Here is a 20,111-nt window from a genome sequence, read left to right on the forward strand (position 1 = left end):
CAATTCTTATTTCGACCTTGTTATCTCTTGTGGCCACTGCTGGAGACAATGCAAAGCTACATGGCATGCGAGGCCTTTGAACCAGCGGTTAATAGGTCATTACATAGGTAGCTTATTCCTGATTAATGTGATGTTAGCGTAATGGCCTTAAACTGAAAGAGGGTAGGTTTAGATTAGATATTAGGAAGAAATTGTTTACTATGAAGGTGGTGAGGCACTGGAACAGGTTGCCTAGAGAGGTTGCAGGTGCCTCATCCCTGGGAGTGTTCACGACCACCTTGGATGGAGCTCTGAGAAACCTGATCTAGTGAAAGGTTCCCTGCCCATGGCAGCAGGGTATGGAACTATATGATCTACATCTTTAAGTTCCCTTCCAGTCCAAACCATTCTATGGTTCTATGATTCTATTATTCAATGATTATTCTATAATTCCATGTATGCCTTAGAGTACGACATGGATTTTAAATCAGAAAGAGTCTTATAAACTTTTCATATCCAAAAAACCAATATCCAATAAATATTCCATAATCCAAACTAGGCAGGCTACAGGTGTTTTCTATTTAGGTCTCAGCATCAGGAACTTCTTCGGCAGAGCTGAACGATGTCTTTCTGGTTATCTCATAAGGGGGAAGAGAAAAAGCAAAGACAACTTAGAAATCTTAAAGACAGAGATGTAACATCAAGTCAGTGGAAAAGGACCTCAAATGAATGTGACTATTCTAAATTTCAATTTGTTTCTAAAATTCCCTGAAGGTTTTATTGAACAGGCAGTTGCTCATGATTTGCATGTGTTAGAGAAACAGCAGCATCAGAATCACTTTCCTAACTAAAGAAGAAAAATAAAAAAATAGTTTTAAAAACATATTAATATAAACTGATTATGAATACAAGCTGATGATATTACACCTCTGGTCTGCAATTAAAAGACATTCTGAATCCTTCTTTCAAGGCTGAATGATTTTACAAAAGGAATGTTTACTGGTAAGTATGGTGTCTGAACTGGATGAATGAATGTTTGGTCAGTTGATTTGCCATAGTTTATTTTTTTTCCCCTGGAATACAGTTTGTCTTTTCTTGTCTCGGGAAGCATTGGAACCTGGACAAAAAAGGAAATCCTCACTCTGCTAATTTTAATGGAAATTTTATCATTGATTTGAATGGCACTAAGATTTGATACAGAATTTCTAAGGCCTTGTTTACATAAAAAAAAAAGAAAAAGAAAAAAAATGGACCAACTTCCTTTGGTTGGTAAAACTGCCTTGTATGGAAACTCTTCTTTTTTTCAGTTGGAGCAACTTGCCGGGATTTACCTTAAGGTGATGCCGATGCAAGTCAGTCTTAAAACACAAGACAAATGTGCACAAAAGGCAGTACCACTAAAAGTTTTTTAACTGAGGCAGCTCAACTTTCTTCTGAAGTAAAACTGCTCAGGTGACCTTACACACCAAACTGAGAATATTGGATACACCGCTGCTATAGCACATACTGATCAGTAGTTATGAGCGGGAGAAATCCTCTTCAGCTCCAGTGGGAACAAAAAGACATTGGGAAAAAAACCCCACGGATCTTGACGAAATTTTAGTCATGGGTAAGTTTCCAGGTAGGACCACGACCCAGGAAACACTTGTTTTTAAATTTTACCTCCTTCGGTTATGCCAGCAATGGACAGCTAAGGCTCCCTTGGCAAAGTGCCACAGGTGCACATTCCCTGAGCGCTGGCAACATGAGCTCCCACCAGCTAGTGATGCTTGTTTCACCCTGCTCGAGTTATTAGAGAAATCCTACCATGGTCCAGGTGCTGTAGACAGTTTCTGTACCTACCATCCTCTCTGTACAGCCTTTCCTCTGTGACTGCTGCAGGGGTAGACCAATAGCAGGTACTCTAAACCATTCCTGCATCAAGGTCACAGAGTGAGACTTGTAAATTTACTGGAAAAGACCCAAATAACCAGTGCAACCAGTGAGGAAGTGTTTCTCTTAAAATAGAACCTGCTTTGCCCTAATTGCTTTCTCTTCTACTTTTACACCCTATTCAGTATTACTGCTACTGTGAATATGTTAATGTATAATAAGACTCTTCTGTTTCATTCGCACTTGAGAGTTCTGCTTTCTGTAATACTATACAAATGATCCTTATCCAAATCTGAGCTGGTTTTGCCACAAATTACAATAAAAAGGCTTTGGATCAGAATTCTAGAAACTGTCAAAAACTACAGCACAACTTTTGCCAAGAGTAGCAAACAGTTTCCCCCAAAACCAACCCCCAGTATTTTGCTTATACCAAGAATACAGTTTCAGAAAATGCTGCCACATATTCCAGAGAACACCTTTTAGTCAGGAATTACTGAAAGAGTTTGATTCTTTTTTTCAGGGACGTTTGTTAAAAGGGGATCTCATTTCAAACAACCTTGTGCTCCTGAAAGATTGTGAGAGAGAGCACTGCTCACTGCAACACAGTAATGGCTATTTTCCATGACACAGAGGAAACTTTATTACTCATTCTTGCCAGCACAAGCCTTTTGACAGTGGAATCAGTGTATCTGTAATAATAATGCATTGAAAAAGGCAACAGAATTCTGAAACGCTCTACTGGAAAAAGATCTGGATCCCAGATCTCTGGGAACATAATGTAAGCATCTTGGAAGTTCTGTGTCTGTTGAGCAACACTCACTGAAATATCCCCAGCATGAGTTATCTGAGAGTCTGCATGTAAGGAAAGACTGATGAGAATAGAGCTGAGCACATTAAATTAATTGCACATCTGGATCATGGTTCTGAATCCAGGTATCTGAAAACTATGAATGATCTCGTAAAAAAAAGAAACTTCTGCAAGCTCTTCCTTAGTCAGATATATAGCAGTTCTGTGCCTTTCTAGGACTCTCCATGATTTTCTTCTATACTATTTATTGGTAATACAGAACAGTTTCTATGATAACTGTATAGGAACACACATGGTCATCAGATCTGTAAGAGAACACTCAGAGTTGATTGCAGATTTGCAGTACAAGCCTGATTCTGTCTGTAATTCAGGAAGTCCAACTCCATCTACATATTATTTTTTTTTTTCCTGAGATATCTTTTGCCATCAGAGGTAGTATTTTCCCAGACCTGAAGGTGGAACTCTTGTTCCTTTGATGATCTTTACATGAGTGACATAGCATTTTGCATTGTCATTTTTTCCTTGAGGAGATTTGGACTTCTCTGAAGTCACTGCTGGGTTGTCTGGACGATCACAATAGCACTGGTGGCAGAACTGGACAGTCAGGCATGAATGTCATGTTTGCAAGGAAATGTGCCAGGAGCTCTTCAGATGTTGCCTGTTAGAACTCATTAAAAAAAAAAATAAAAATCTTTCCTTTTGGAAATATCATTGTGATCCTATTCTTTCTTTTGCTGCTACATAAGTAGACTTCTTGGTCTTCTTCTGGAGTCACCAAGTTTAAGGAAAGGAAAGAATAAGTATAACCTTGTGGTCATACAAACTCCATATTGGACTGCATGGAATCTCTGCCAATGTATTCTGCTTGTATCCTTGACTTACAGTGCATCTTTAAAAAAATCTATATTTTTTTACTGAAAACTTTGTACTCTTTCAAAACAAATTCACAGGCAATATAATCCTATAATCAATGAAGATGTGCCATATTTCTAGTCTCATTTTTATTTTAATTTTGCTTTTAGAATTTCGTAATTTTCTGAAAACCAACACTTCTACTCTTCAAACAGCTCTAACTCAGACAAGTACTACTATGCTTATGACAAAAGTATCTCTTCACCTGCATTGGATTAAGATTTTAGAGTATCTCATGTTAATGCAAATTTCCCACACCTTTCATAACTTTCTTCTGGACTCTTTTCAATTTTAAACATCCCTTTGAACTGTTAATGCTCAAATCAAATGCATTATTTTGATAATGGTTTCATAAGGTCTATAAAAAGGGGGGATATCCATCCCAGTTGTATTTGATGTTCCTCTGGTTTTGCTTCAGAGTATTAGTTACCAAAAGCTTTGCTCTGAGAGCTGATGTTCAACTGCTCATATCCAGGTCCTCTTTAGCACTGCCTCATGCCAGTCATTTTCCCTCAGATTCCAGGTGTACCTTTGAGGCTTTATTTGAATGTACAACGTCCGATTTGACCAGCTTCAGAGGAGTATTTTTGCAAGTGAGAAGAATTTACAAAGTAATTCAAAGGAGTTTATCTAAGTGAATGGCCCTTACCTTTATTTACAACATCAAAGTAGTCATTTGGTATTTTTGTCTAGGTGATTTCTCACAGCACCAGGCCAAGAATAACACCAAAACAACCTTATGACAAATCTTCACTTACAATTACTCCTCCTGAGAACCGTCACCTGAATCACTTATTATGAACTCCACAGAATTTGCATTCCACATTGTATGTGTGAGAATAGCCTACTGCTCTACCTCATATGGAAGCTATTACATCAACATTACTGCCTTTATCAGCCAAACTTAAATTCAAATGCATTTAATCAAATCTTTTTCATAAAAATGTGTGAACTGGCATTTAGTTATTGGCACTTAATTGACTGTATCCCAGGTAAGCACTTCCATGTTTCTGTTCCATATCTATGTCAAACTGTCAATGCTAGGCTAGCCTATGTCATCGTCTTCAGTCTTTTTAAATATATGTTCAGTGTAACACATTTTTATAGTACTCTGGCATTCCATTGACATTCCAGAAGTTGTACTGTGAATAACCGAACTAATGAAGGCACGAGATACTGTGGATTTGGATCCTTTAGCCCCTTAATAACCTTAATTAGAATAATTAAAATTTATTCACCATTAGCCCTATGAAAACTCCATCTAGCAAGTAAAGTGGATGGCTAATATATATACACTGACTAACTGTCTGCTGCTAACAAGCATGTGTAAGAGCTGAGCTTTTTGCTTGTTATTCTTTGGCTGAGGAAATAAATTTAGGTTTGTTTCCTCAGCGACATATCAATTTCCACAAAACTTAAAGGACTGTAATGACTTTCTTCAAATTAGATTGGAACTGGCCGAAAGGGCATGGAATGACAGATGAACAGATTACACAAGTCTTGTTCAGAACATCAAAATCAACGTACGTTGGAGATCTTCAGTTTGTTCTATTAATGCTGCTGAGTTTAATTAAAAAGTGGTGTAATAGTGACATAACATAGTTGCTCTACAGATATTGCCAGGTAGCCAGACAGTTTTACACTTCTATTCAGAGGTGATAAAATGATCAGAAGTGATAGCAGGCTGCCCTTGGAGGTTCTGCTCTACCTGTCGCAGAGGTGCGGGCATTCCTGCTGGGAGCAGGTGCTCTGCCAGCCAGGAGCTGCGGTGTTGGGGGAAGATCCAATGGTCAGTGTCAGACACAAACAAGGTACACTTATTTTCAAATTTATTTTCAAAACATGCCGAGGGAATGGCCTGAAGCTGTATCAGGGGAGGTTTAGGTTGGATATTAGGAATAGGTTCTTCACCCAGAGGGTGGTTGGGCACAGGCTCCCCAGGGAAGTGGTCACAGCACCAAGCCTGAGAGAGTTCAAACCGCATTTGGACAATGCTCTCAGGCACATGGTGTGACTCTTGGGGATGTCCTGTGCAGGGCCAGGAGCTGGACTTGATGAACCTTGTAGGTCCCTTCCACCTGAGAATATTTTACGACTCTACGAAAAGTTCTTAAAATTACGGTGGGAAACTTTGGCTCTCCTTTAGAAGAATAAATTAAAATTTTCTGTGCCTATAAGCCCTCACCCAAGTCTCCCGGTATTCCCTTCCTGGCCAGGGCAGCTTCTCTTTCTCTTCCTCCTCCTCCTTCTCCTCCTCCTCTCCAGCCCCTTTCCGCCCGCGACCTGCCGTTCCCGAAGGGAAACACACATGGGGGCGGTGGCGGGGGTGTGTGTGGCGGGCGGGGCAGGGCCGCTCCCCGCGGCGGAGGGGGAGCCCTGCGCGCCGGCTCCCGCTCAGTGTCCCGGGGCCGCGATCACCGCCTGGCACACGGCCGGCCCATGGTGAGGCACCGCGGGGGGAGCGGGGACCGGCGGGCAGCGGGGCCGGGGCGGCTCCGCTTTCGCTTTCGCTTCCCGCGCCGCGGAGGCGAGGGGAAGGGAAGGACCGGGCCGGGCCTGGCGGGCGCCCGGCGGGCCCTTGGGCTGGGCTGTGCGGACGTGGCCGGTAGGAGCCGCAGCGCGGAGCGGAGCGTCGGGTCCCCCCCGCCGCTCCCAGTCCCGGCCCCTCGGCGAGGCCGCGGCCGCCGCTCACGCCGGCCTGGCCCGGGCTGGGGCTGGGGCTGGGGCTGAGGAGGGCTGGCGCAGCGGCGGGGGCTCGTCCCGCTGCCTGGCCCTGCCCGGGGGAGGGCGGGCTCCCTCCGGTTCCCCCTCACTGGGGGTCCAGCCCAGCGGAAGGGCTGGGGGTGCCCAGCCGGGGGTGCCCCCGGCAGCGGCTGAGCCCGAGGTCAGGTCATGGGGAGATCCAGGACAGAAACGGTCACACCAGCTCGGATTGTCTTTTATTTTTATTTATTTATTTGGTAGTTTTTTAGGAGTGGAAGTGCAGTGTGGTGAATTGTTTATCCTGGCATTCCCCAAGCTTTTAAAAGCTTAAGTCGGGAAAAAAAAAACCAACTTGGGGAATGCCAAAGTCTGATCGAAGTCTTGATACAAGGCTTAAAGCCTTTCTTTATTCTTACGCTTCTGCTCTCTGCATGCATCCCTGGCCTTTCAGGGGTGTGATGCAGGCAGGATAGGCCTCTGGAACCTATTGGTCTTAAGCTGCTCCAGAGGAGGTTCAAGTTGGACATCAGGGGGAATTTATCCACAGAGCTGGTGATTAGATGTTGGAATGGGCTGCCCAGGGAGGTGGATGATCCCTGGAGGTGTTAAAGGAAAGACTGGACATGGCACTTAGTGTCATGGTCTAGTTGACGTGGTGGTGTTCGGTCATAGGTTGGACTAGGTGGTCTCAGAGGTCTTTTCCAACCTGATTGTTTCTGTGATTCTGAGGTGAGACTAAAGGTGCAGTTCAAGAATGCAGAAAATTCAGTATTAGGGCTCTGGTTGGAGGTTGAACTGCGCTGTGGCATCTTATGGCAGGTATCAGCCCACTACACACTTGCTCCACTGGTTTGGCTGTGTGCAGAGAGGTGTTCACATGTTAGTCATTAGGTATTTTCTGCTGTTCTGCAGCTGGCTTAGACATGTAAATCCAACACCAAATGCCTGTTGTCTGCTCTGATTCCTCAGAATGCAGTCATGCACCCTTGCCTTGCCTGGATCGAGTTTGTGTTGCCAGGGGATCCCCAAGTGTGCAGATCTGTTAAGAACCACAGCCTGATACTACAGCTGCTGATTCTGGGTGTTCTGTGGGAAATTCCACATGTAGCTCTTTATTTCACTAAGCAGTTTCATGTCACTTTGCAAACACACTGGGGCTGGTGACTGTGTCTGATTTCAGCCTAACAAAGCTATTTTCCTTTGGTTCCTTTTAAGACAAAAGGTGAAAGATGTAATTTAGCCCCAAAATGCAGTTTGGCTGTAGCCTGCCACAGGAGCACATTCCTCACTAAGCACAGGCCTCAGCCAAGTGAGCAATAGTCACTGCTGTCACTGCAATTTTGGGGCCAGTACCACTCTAAGAAGTATTTCAGGTCACTTTAATGAGAAAGATGTTGTAAGTCCTTATATTCTAGTGTCTGTCTTCTAATTAAGTTTATTTACAGTGAGAAAAGAGAAAAGCTTTTTGACCTTACAACCCTTAACTACAAGACTGGAAGCGCTTTTTCTAGTGGCAGTGGTTGTCTAAACTGTCGTGAGTGAATTAAAATCAAATCAGCATGTTACGCTGTGTTTCCCTGGGTAAGCACAACTCCTGAGGTTTATTGTTCATTGTTCTGCTGTATATAAATGAAGAACACTGGGCAGTTTAACAGAACTTCATGAGTGTTAGATTTGATGTGTATTACTAGCATTTACTGAAATTTATAATAACAAATCACGAGTGTGTTACCATACATAGCAAAAATTTTAACTCTGATTGCAGCTGTATGACTGTGCTTTCTATGCATCACCACATTGTAAGTGGAGATTCCTGTGTTAGTGTCAGAATTAAATTCACAGTTTCAGCAATTGGAATTGGATGCCTTAAGAGTCTTTTGCCTTTTAGAATTGTTTGATTCAAACAATGAACTAAGATAACATATACTGGTTGGATCTTCAAAAGCTGAAAAAGGAAGTGATCTGTTTCTGAAAAATTTTGTTTGCTTTGCATACCCATTTACTTGGTAAAGCACAGATCAAACCATTGCAACTCCTCAGGTTCTTTTGCTCTGTTTCTTGGTAACAAGGGCATGTGGAATAATCCTTTATGGAAGATGCACTTCAATAATTTCCAGGACGTGAGGTGAACAAAGTGGATAAGGAATGTTCCCATGCCTTGGATAGTAAGATTCATGGATGATTTTCATATTAAGTGCAGACGTCAAGTTAATTTATGTTAATTTAACTTCACAGTTACAGTTTTAGTTTGGGGCTGGTCTCCAGAAAACATAAACATTAAGAATGGAGATAAATATAATTTTTGTAACCACCTAATACTTTCATAATGCTGCTACAGTATACTTTGGATATATTGTCTTTTTTATTGACAGAGTTGACTGAAAATTATTCTGCATTTGGGTCTTGATCAACTTCTAAATAAGTTTTATTTCTGTCACTGAAATATAATTGAATTTTAGTGCCTGACATTTTGAGTATTAAACTGAAAATATTTTACTTAGAAGATAACCTCTAGCAGGCCTGTAATATCAGCGTTTGAAAAGACAAAATTCTGTAATGTCTTTGTTTATCAAAATATCTTCCACAGTGAATAAAATAAAGGACAGTTAGTTACAAATGGTTTTATCTAGCTCTTTTAATTACTGATTTAATGATATCGTATCCTCTTGGGCTTTTTTGCTCAAACTAGAATTTATTTTAAAGAATCAGAGCCTTGTGTTCCTGTCTTGGAGAACTCGAGATTTTGTTGTGCCTGGAACTTGGTAAGTGCCTGTAGGAGGGACTGTCCAAGCCCCTGTTCAAGTGACAGTCCTGTACAAAGAGGTCAGAAAGGGAAGGTGATCTGTCACACAGTTGTGTGGGGTCTGAATGGCACCCTCTGAGGGTGGCTCAGAACTTCTGCACGTTCGTGTGGTTGCTGACTGCAATTCAGATCCAAGGACAGAGGCAAAATTACCACCTGAAAAAGCTGAAGTTGAGAGCAGTGTTTTTACTTGCCTGCGGAGAGTGGTTTGTAGGCTGGACAGGGCTGCTGCTCAGAGGGATCTTGACAGGACGGAGAAATGGCCAGACAGAAACCTCAAGAATTCCAGCAAAGGCAAGAAGAAAGCCCTACAACTAGAACAGGCTGCAGGAAGACTTGGAGAGCAGCCTTGCAGGAAAGGACCTGTGTGTTGTGGTGGACCCCAAGCTGAATATGTGTCTGAGTGCGCTGTTGCAGTGAAGGACAACTGCACTGGGGGCTGTGTTAGTAAATGCAGCTGGGGAACAGCAGGTCCACGGAGTGACTTCCCCTCTATTCAGCACCTATGAGTCTAGCAAGGTGCTTAGTGGGCTGAAGCACATGATATTCCAGGAGAAACAGAGGTGGATTTGTTCAGCCTTAAGAGAAAGTGAAGGAATTGGGAGATCTTAGTGTTGTAAGTGGAAGCTGTAGAGCCAGGTTGCTCTTGAAGGTGCATGACAGTGGGATAAGAGGCAATGGACATGAGCTACAAGGAAGGTCTTTTTGGTCCTGGTTTTGATTTGTTTGTTTTTAACCTGGAGAATAGTCAAACACTGAAGGAGGAGTCTAGTGAGTGTGTGGAGCATCCATCCGTGGAGGTGTTAGAACTTGACTGGACGAGGGCCTGTGCTATCACATCTAATTCACCTTGTACTGGATAGCTTGTGAAAATCCCTCCCAACCTAAACTGTCCTGCTATTCGTTGATTACTCAAAGAACAGACATTATTACTTTAGAAAAGAAGTGTTAAAGTTATGCTTAGGAAAAAACAAGCCAAATAAAGTATGCAAGGTTTCCTTGAAATGGCATCAGCAAAAAAAAAAAAAAAAGTTGTAATGTTAATTTTATGTACCATGTTATATGAATTAGAAAAAAAAGTAAGACATTGCATATTTTCTTACTGGTAATTTATGGCTTAGAATTTTTGTTACAAAAGCTACTATACTGTTTGAGACAACATTAAGCAGGAGACCTGATGAGAATGTAAGGAGTTCTTATATTTATTTCTTAGTTTCTCAAACCTGCTGTGCAGTAGATTTTAGGCAGCAGAGATTTTAAGAGATTTGTAGACACTGTCATGAAAGGTAGTTTACTGTTTGGGAATTTTTAAGGAGAAGAAAATAACTATCCCGCACACAGCCAAATCTTTGAATTTACAACTGTTGCACATTCAGGTCATCCACTCAAGCCTCGTGGCCATTGGTTACATTAACTCTGCTTTCATAGGGGTCCCATTTGTAAGTCATCTAAACTGTCAGTTTTGACCCTTAACAATCTCTAGATGTCGTTTAAGGTTAAGGACAAAATTATGATGGATTTACCTTAGTCTCTGCTGTATTTTTTCTAAGACAGGATGGGATGCGGGTTTCTCTGAGTTCATGTTATGCAGTGAGTTTGAAGAATTTGTGTTGTTGCTTCTTCAAGATGACTCAGTATAGAAGAAAAGCATGACATGGCTCCTAAATATCTTTGAGGAACCAATTTTTAATTAATTCTAGCTCATAAACTCATGGATTAGTGTTTAAACTGTCAGGAAATTAATGTGAGTTCAAAGAGGAAGTACTGCAGTTTGGAGTATGATGCTTTTTATCCTTTGCTCATTACAAAAAGAAAAATCAGTTCTAGGCTCAAAATTGAGTTAAATTGTGATATATGAGTGGCTCTTTCAAAGGTTAGGGACTGTAGTGACCAAGGTATAGTAGAACAACTAATGTATTTGTTATCATCTTGCATTTAAACCACTGTTTTTAGAATGGTGAAAAGCGTAAATCAACACAAAAGGATTAAAGTTCTTTTTGCAACCTGAAAAAATGTGAGGTCACCCACTCACTGCATGTTTATTTGAAGGTTTGTACAAAGGACTGTTAATATAAAATGCCTTGGGTTAGGAGGGGATTTGTAAGACTGATAGTGTATCTATAATTTGAAATGGGGATGATTTAGCAGTGACTGCGAAGTCATTTGATAAAATAATTTCCTTCTGAGATTTTGAAAAAGGAAAAGGTGTGTCAGTGAAACCTTAAAGATTGACTTCACCTGACTTGATTTACTCTCAGTAAACACTGCATTTTCCACAGTTTTCAGTTGCTTTGTTGGGTGGGATAGATAAAGCAGGAGAGCCTTGTGTCAGCATTCTGTTCTTCTGAAAAAACACATTATTTCATTTGCAACTGTGTTGAAAAAGGTGGGAACTGTTTTCCTCCCTGTACCAGAATTCTTTTCCCTCTCTTACTGGCCTGATGGAAGATGCTTATGCTTACCACCTGGCTCCTTTGAAGTTGGGGGAGGTTTGTAGGTATCCTCCCTGCTGGGACTGAACACTTAGAGGTTTAGTCAAAGATCCAGTGCCATCAGCTGGTATTTGGCTTCAAGTTCTTTCTGCCTGCAGGAATCACAGGTCTTAGAAAAATCTCAACACTCTCCTTCTGCATTTTCACACCATAGGTAGATGTGAGAAAAATAACGTCTAATTTCACTGTTAATGCTATTGACAGTGAAATTAGACATTATTAGACATTTGACTGTGTGAAAAATGGGAATTTTTTTTACCTGTTATATTCTGCTGTGCCTCATCTGTACCAAAAGAATTATGCTAGGTTGATTATTTTAAATTAGTTTAGTTACTGAAAGAGGAAAATCAGGGAAAGCCTTCTGATGCAATTGCTGACATAGCACAGGTGCTTTCATATAACCAAGGTAGCATGTCCCTTTTTACTTGTGACAAAACTTTTTCATACGTGTCTGCAAATCAACTACATCTCTTGTGGTTTTTTTTTTTTAAAGGAACATACAAAAAGATAATCTCATTTAAATAACTTCTGTTTACACAGTATTGAAACAAAAAAGTTATCTCACAATGTTCTTTCCCCTTGTCCCAACACCACGCTGTCAACTAGACCACGGCACTAAGTGCTACATCCAGCCTCTTCTTAATTACCTCCAGGGACAGTTACTCCACCACCTCCCTGGGCAGCCCATTCCAGTGTCTGATCACTCTCTCTGTGGAGAATTTCTTTCTAATGTCTAACCTAAACCTCCCCTGGCACAGCTTAAGACCATGCCCTCTTGTCCTACTGCTGGTTGCCTGGGAAAAGAGACCCAACCCCCACCTGGCTCCAACCTCCTTTCAGGTGATTATAGAGAGTGATGAGGTCTCCCCCCTGAGCCTCCTCTTCTCCAGGCTAAACAACCCCAGCTCCCTCAACCGCTCCTCATAGGGCCTGTGCTCCAGTCCCTTCACCAGCCTCGTCACCAGCAAATCTTCATTCAGACGCTCTTAATCTTTCCAGAAAATTGAATTCCAAAATTAGTGTCTTTTCAGGACATGTTTTACAATTTGTAAGATGACTCTGAATGTGAATTGGCAAAACTTGAACTCTGATCAATCAAAGCATCTAATTGGAAGTTTTTTTTCAAACCTTTTCATGTGTCGTTATGCTGCTGCAAAGCATATTTGCCTCTGCCTTAGTTATTTAGCTGTTTTTTTCTTTTTAGTGTTAAGTTTTATCTATGAAAAATGATCCCCAAAGCCTGCAAATAAGTGGAAATAAAACATTTAAATGCAAATACAGAACCCACTGATTTAGCTTATTTTGCTTTCTTTTAAAAAGTGATTCAAGGTTACTACATTTTTGTAAGCTTGCGATTGTTTTTTAGGGGTTTCTACCTTGGTGAAGGAATATTGCACCGGTGTTCACTTGAGGGCTGCTTTTAGGATGTCTGAAGATGAAGAAAAGGTTAAACTCCGTCGAATTGAACCTGCAATTCAGAAATTCATTAAAGTGGCAATTCCAACAGATTTGGAAAGGTTAAGAAAACACCATATAAATATTGAGAAGGTTAGTGTTTATTTTTTACTAATGTAGTTCTTTTTACAGTATAGAATCAATCACATTGGAAGATTATATAGAGATTTTGATGAAAAGTTGATTATGAAATGCTTTAATACAAATTTGGGTAAAGATGAAACTTCTGTGTTGTCTGGTAATTCAGTGTGCACAAAGATCTTTACATTTGTAGTAAACATCAGGCTACAGAGTGAGAAACACTGCTTTTGTGTTAAAATGTTACTGTGGGGATAGCAGCCTAATATTCTTACTTTACTTTGAAGTCACAGTGGTTTGCTGCCAACTGTTCTGAGTAACTTACTGTTTATATTTATCTTTTTCTCTATATATTTTCAAACTGAGTATGCTTCTAAGAAGTTAAATTCTTGCAAGCACTGTGGCAGTGCCTGTACAGGTTAAATAAACATACCCAGGGCAGTTGTCTGGCATGAAATGGCCTATGTCATTAAATGGCCTATGTTATTAAATTCTCATATTCTGCAAAACAGGGTGGCTGCATCCACGCTGCTAATGGGGAATAGCCTCTGCTCTCTGTTTATAACTCCTTAGCCATTCTCAGGAACTCTTCATGTGAGAGAGTTGTTTGGCATGACCAGGGGCAGTTCTCACAATTTGGCAGCACAGATGATCAGATTCCAGACTTGGAAGTTGATCAGATTCCCAGACTCTGTGTATTAGTATATAGCCTGTGGAAATAGAGAGACTGGTTTGTTGAGGAAGGTGGTAAGAGATTTACTAAAACAGGTGACAACAATAAAAAAGGTAAGAGAGCGAGTGATTCAGAAACACACTTGGAGTCATAACATCAGCACTGCTATGGAAGTTTTGAAATGACCATACAAGACATATTTGATTAGAAAAGGTTTTACTTACCACCACAGAAAAGTCAGTGACAGTGAGCAGAACCTGTAGTTCTGCACAGGTTTCTGGAAAATCGTTCACTATGTTAATTTGACTAAGCTTATTCACAATGTATAAAGTCAAGTGCACATGTAAATCTGTATGGTGTAGGACTGCTATCTACATTTTCAACACCCTGGGAAGGAATGAAGAAATTGGAAGAAAATAAGTTAACATGATTTTGATTTCCTGAAAGATATGTTCTGAAGGGGGTGTATAATCTAGTGTTGAAACTGTTCTGCATTTTGCTGCTATCATTTGTTCACAACTTTTACCATAATTTTACTGTAACTTTACTGAGTGGGTAACCTTTTGGATGAAATTTTCCGTGCCAGGTTTCTGCCTTGGGACTGGGGAAGGAGAGAAAATAAATCCATATTTGTTTCTGAGAACAGAGGAAATAATGTGTTGTTCAAGTGACAATAATTTCTTTTAATAAGAAATGCTTAATTTAAGTGATAGTGATTGATATCTTAGTGATAATTTCTTTTCAGAACAGTGACATATGTTGTAACACTTCAGATATTTTTGTGGGGTGGTCTTTTTCCAGATCGTACATTTTGTTGCGCCTCTAAAAATCTGGGTTTTGGCCAGGAGTTATGATTCTGGAAAAAAAAGGTGCTTTGCAGGTATTCAGTAGATATTGTTTGAACCTCACCAGCTGAAGATTGCTACAGATTTACCCCACAATAAGGCATGTTCCCGTGCTTAGAAATTAGCAGAACTCATTCCTGGAGCTGCTAATTTGATCGTTCCTGAATCTGAGAATGCAAAGAGGGAGATGATTTTAGTGTGTTTCCACTGTCTCATTCTCTTACTTTCCCTTACTTTTGTGTGAGAGGAAATTATTCCTGGTTCATGTAAATAAAGGATAAAGAATTGGGTGGAGGGAGCTTGTGAAGTACCTCAGATGGGAGGTGAATGTGCAGAAATGGTGTCTGAGAGAAAAACTGGGATAGAGAAAGACCTGGGCTGCTAGGACTAAGGATGGCAGATAATCATTTGACTCTTTTCTGTTAGGGGTATAATAAGGATACAATAAGGATATGAACTGCAATAATCACAAATGGAGAAGGGCTTTAGTATAATATTTGCTTGAAGCAATAACTGCTGTGTGAGATGACCTGTATTTCAGTCACACTGTGTTGTTTACACTTTGTTATTCCGTATTTGTATAATTTGTTACATTACTTAAATACCAGCTGATTTAGCTTTTTTCTTTTTTTGCCTTGGAATCAACCAGTTTGCAACAGCTTTGTTTTTTAGTGTCCAGGAGTAGCTCTGGGGGGAGCAAGGAGCCTTGACTGTGTGCACGACCTGTACACATAAGTGGCCACAGAGGGCAACTAGTGAAGAATGATAGGGAATTGGACAGGATTCAGAGGTGCAATAATAGCTTTTCCTTGAAAGCTCTTTCATTCAAATAGAGATACTCGTGATAGCTAGGTTGTTTTCTTCTTTCTCTAACCAGAAATTGCATGACTGCTCAGGAAAGAAACATATTTGCCATAATGCACAAGAGGGATTCCTTGGTTGCAGAGAGGTAGTTTTTGGTCTGCAGTTGGTTTACGTTAAAATTACATTAAAAATTGTATCTTCAAGGCAGCACTTCTGTTAACACCAACAGCATCAATGAGTGTGGAGCAGTGAAGCTTGGCATTCTTCAGAGTCTTGAGGAAGTCATCCAGAAATGAGGAGATGCAGTTAATAAATACCTGTAAAAGGGTGGCATGAAAGCTACAGCCTTGCCTGAGAGGAGCAAATGGGTGGTCCCTGGAAAAAGGTAGTCTGTTGATGGGAAAGGGGAGTTGACCTGCCATTACAGAGTGGGAAGTGACTAGCAGGGCACATTAGCAGTACACAAATGGTTTTCCTGCACTTTGAAGGTAAAGGTAAGCTTTTGATGTGTGTGGGGTCATAGCAGGGGAGACACGATGTAGGGGATAGGCATAACTGTTGCGCTGCTTGATTTTTTTTTTTTTTTGGAAGATTATTACTTTGTAAAGCTGAGGAGATTCTTTGCTAAGTGTTGTCATTATGTGTAAAACCTCCCTCATCTGGGATATATAAACACCTTATCAAGAATCTTCAAAAGACATTGGGTGCTGCAATGAGAAACAGAGACACGATCAGTTATTACCTTGTGTGGTAGACAATTATGCTCTATCTAGCCAGATAGTGTTACCATGCTGTCAGGGAAGGGATGAAGTACATTCCACTTAATTCAGCCATGAGTTGGTCAGCTGAAGTCTTTATTGGCTTAGCAATTCATTTGCATCAAGCATTCCTGTTTTGCAGATAGAAGGGGAGATTGTTGCAAGAATAGTTTTCTGTGTGTAGGAGAAAATACAGAAAACATTTTAGCACTTGGGATAAAATGAGTCTTTAGGTCGGTTCTGATCTAACACCTTGCTCAAAGCATTGTCATAGAAACTCCTGCTTAGCCAGGGTTTTATTATAGGCAATACTCTGCAATGTTCCTGTAATGGCATTCAGGGACCCCACTGAGTTACCGAGATGTTTTTTGAGTAGCTGAATTTTATACTTTGAACGTAAAAATCTGGCATAATCTAAAAGTATCTAGTTTGGACATTTCATGAGATTTTTAGGGTGTTCATGGTATCAGTGTGAATGATCTGTTCAGTCAACATAATAAAATTTGCATATCAGAAAAATCCTTTAATTGTAAACATAGTTCTTAAAATGTTAATGGCACTTCCTCTAGAACAACACTTTTATGAAGCAAGAAGTGTTAGCAATGTTTAGTACAGATTTGTGTTTCTGATTTCAGAATGCTGTTAAAAATTTCTGCATGCCTAGACAGTATAAATCCTGGCAGATTTTATTTTTGAATGAATAATTCATAGAATTATTAGAAACAAACAATGAATAAAACCTTTAAATAAACAATTGGTAACTATTCCAGAAGTTAGATAACAATACTGAAGATTACGGAACCTCTGTATGTTAAAAAAAAAAATAAGACAAAGATATTGATGAGATGTAATACATCTGAGTATAAAAACAGTCCCTTAATGCCAGTTTCTTTAAGAAGTTCACACTCATTGTAATGTTCTTAAAATCTGAAAATTTCTCTCTTGATTTTTTTTTTTTTTTAATATTTTTCTGGCTGTAAGAAGTATAAATATTACGAAGTTTACTCTATTGATAGATTTATGAGAAAGTGAGAAGAAAAATATGGCAAAATGTATCCTGAAAACTGTCACTAGATACTTTCAGGTTAGCAGAATATTAGCAATAGTTTAGTTGAAATGCTTGGTGACAATTTGCATTTTATATCTTTTACATGCATTTTAGCCATAATGAATGTGTTACAGTACTTTTGTGAGTTGTCATCATCATTCTTTAAAATACTTTTTGTAAAATTAACTTTCAGCCATATAAACCAACATCCCTAGGGGTAAAAGGATAATTTTATAGAATCTGATCCTGTTTATTTTACAGGCTACTTTTAAGCAAAAATCACTAATTATGTCAAATTGCTTAGAGCAGCAACATTATTTACTTATGATGAAGCCAATATCTCTAACCTCATTTCATGAATATTGATTTAAACCTTAGGTTCCAGAGATAGTCCAAACAATTAATCTACTAAATCACTGTTTGAAGAAACTATAAAATCAATATATAATGAAATTTGACCTTGAGTACACCTTTTCAGAGGAAGTGGCTACCATAAATCCATCATCATTACTTGTCAACTATTTGAGAGTCCAACTTTCCATATGACAGTTTCTGAAGACTTAAAACCTACATCCTTAAGAAATCAGTTCTCTGTACATTTTCCTTCCATGTTTTCCCCGTGAAAATTCTTGTTTTCTAAAGTACATTCCATAGATTGGATGGCCTTTCGCTCCAAGAGGGAATAAAATGCATTTGTATCCAAAAGTTACATGAAAAAGTTAGATGAAAGCAATTGTCACAATAGTACAGGAAGGTGGAGATTTTGTTTGGCATACTACCCTAGACTTTGTTGGTGATATGCAACAATCTTCAAAAAAAAAAAAAAAGAAAGTGCTATAAGACGCTGTTTTCTCTGTCACTTTTGGTTTTAATTTCATTTCCTGTCACTGTGCCAAAGCTAAAGGATGTTGTGTGAAACACTTTTTACCTTTGGCTGGGGACCATTGTTGTGGTGGCAAGATACGTAAAGGCAACACAAAATGACAAAATAAAATATCTGAATCTTGCTACAGTCTTCATATGAGTGTATACATTTGTGTAAGACATTTATTGAAGAGCTTTTAGCAGGAAATACTGTGAGGAGCTTTTGAGTTGTCTCCATGTCCACTGGATACTTTCAAGGAGAAATGGAAGGGATCTAAAGGATAAGCATGAAGGTTTCTTTGTAAAGAGAGCTCTCAAGAGGGAATGGGACAAAGAGGAAAAGAGATCGAGTGTTTAAGAGTAGCCTAATATTTTATATTTCTGATGTCAAATACAAACTATTCGAGTATAGCATAATTATGATTAAATATCACAGAACCACAGAGTGATTTGGGTTGGAAGGGAACTTGAAAGGTCATCTAGTCTAACCCCCTGCTGCGGGCAAGCACACCTTCCATTACATACGGTTGCTCAAAGCCCCATCCAGCCTGGCCTTGAACATTTCCAGGGATGGGGCATCCACAACTTTTCTGGACAGCCTGTTCCAGTGCCTGACCACTCTCATTATAGAGAAATTTTTTATGTGCAATCCAAACCTCTAAACATTTAAAAGTGTTGACCCTTATCCGGTCACTACAGGCCTTCGTAAAAAGTCTCTGTCTTTCTTCTAAGCCTTCTTTGTTTATGGAAAGGCTGCAGTAGGATCTCTCTTCTCCAGGCTGAACAATCCCAACTCTCTCAGCCTGTCTTCACAGGAGAGGTGTTCCAGCTCTTGGACCATTTTTGTGGCCCTACTCTGGACCTGCTGTAATAGGTTAGGATTTCATAGGTGTTTTTACTTCATGGACCTCTCTCAGTTTTACATGTGTTTGTTCATGATAGAATCATAGAATGTTAAGGGGTTGGAATGAACCTTAAAGATCATCTAGTCCCAACCCCCCTAGCCATGGGCAGAGACATCTCCCACTAGGCTCAAGGCCTTATCCAACCTGGCTTTGAACACTGCCAGGGTTGGATCATCCACAACCTCCCTGGGCAACCTGTTCCAGTGTCCCTCACAGTAAAGAATTGCTTCCTAATATCTAGTCTAGATTTCCCCTCTTTCAATTTGTAGCCATTACTCCTTGTCCTGTCACTGTAGTTTCTGATGAAGAGTCCCTCTCTGGCTTCCTGGTAGGCCCCCTTTAGATACTGGAAGGCTAATGTGAGGTCTCCATGCAAACTTCTCCAGGCTGAACAGTCCCAACTTTCATGATGAATAATGTCAATACCATCTCTTCTCAAGCTTTACTATCCTTGAGGCCTCCAGAATGAACATTGTCTGAGAACATGGCCTATTTTGGGTTGGGTAACAAACAGAAGACAACAAGGAGGAATTTGCTAACCACGTGAATGTCATTGCTCTGGCAGTATTAAGTCTTTGGATTCTTTGAGCTCATCACTAGCCTACTAGGAATTTTGAAACAAATGAGTAATACCTCTAAATATATAAAGCAGATAAATGTGCTGAGCATTTCTAGTAGAAATTATAAAGATCAGTAAAGGTTTCCTGAGGAATTCTTGTTCTTTTTAACTGGAAAACAGGATTTTTTATTACTAGTTATTTGGACAATGTATTACAGTCAGTTGAAATTCAGTGGGTAATTTTTCCCTAAACTCCTTCTGTTACAACCTCAGAAATTCCTGTTTCAGTACTCTTTCAGGGATGACAAAATTGTAAGATATACTGTTGATACAGGTTTTTTTGTCCATTTTATTTTAAAGAACAATGGCAGTAATTTTAGTGGCATAGTAATTTATGCAGAAGTTGCTAGTTTCCTAGAAAAATGACATGAATCTGACTTAGTTGAACACTAAACCTTTTGTCTTCCATAGCACCACAAAATCCTAACGTGAAAGAACTTTTTCTCTGAAAATAAGTAGTAACTTTAGATTTTTCATTGTATTTTAGCAAGCT

General features: G+C 39.9%; 1 protein-coding gene across 2 annotated transcripts in view; it reads left to right on the forward strand.

Moving 5' to 3' along the window:
* Nucleotides 1–5,921: 5,921 nt before the first annotated feature.
* STX17 (syntaxin 17) overlaps nucleotides 5,922–20,111 on the forward strand; it is a 33,204-nt gene continuing 19,014 nt past the window's right edge. The window contains exons 1-2 of one of the 2 annotated variants that reach the window (XM_064658795.1): nucleotides 5,922–6,013; nucleotides 12,936–13,117. In XM_064658795.1, coding sequence (XP_064514865.1) covers nucleotides 12,995–13,117 — 123 coding nt within the window. In that variant the 5' untranslated portion in view covers nucleotides 5,922–6,013; nucleotides 12,936–12,994. Of the gene's footprint in view, nucleotides 6,014–6,068; nucleotides 6,177–12,935; nucleotides 13,118–20,111 lie in introns of those variants that run through there. The other variant, XM_064658803.1, reaches the window with a different exon arrangement.

This window comes from Pseudopipra pipra, chromosome 1, assembly GCF_036250125.1.
Source record: "Pseudopipra pipra isolate bDixPip1 chromosome 1, bDixPip1.hap1, whole genome shotgun sequence".
In the NCBI taxonomy this organism is placed as follows: Eukaryota; Metazoa; Chordata; class Aves; order Passeriformes; family Pipridae; genus Pseudopipra; species Pseudopipra pipra.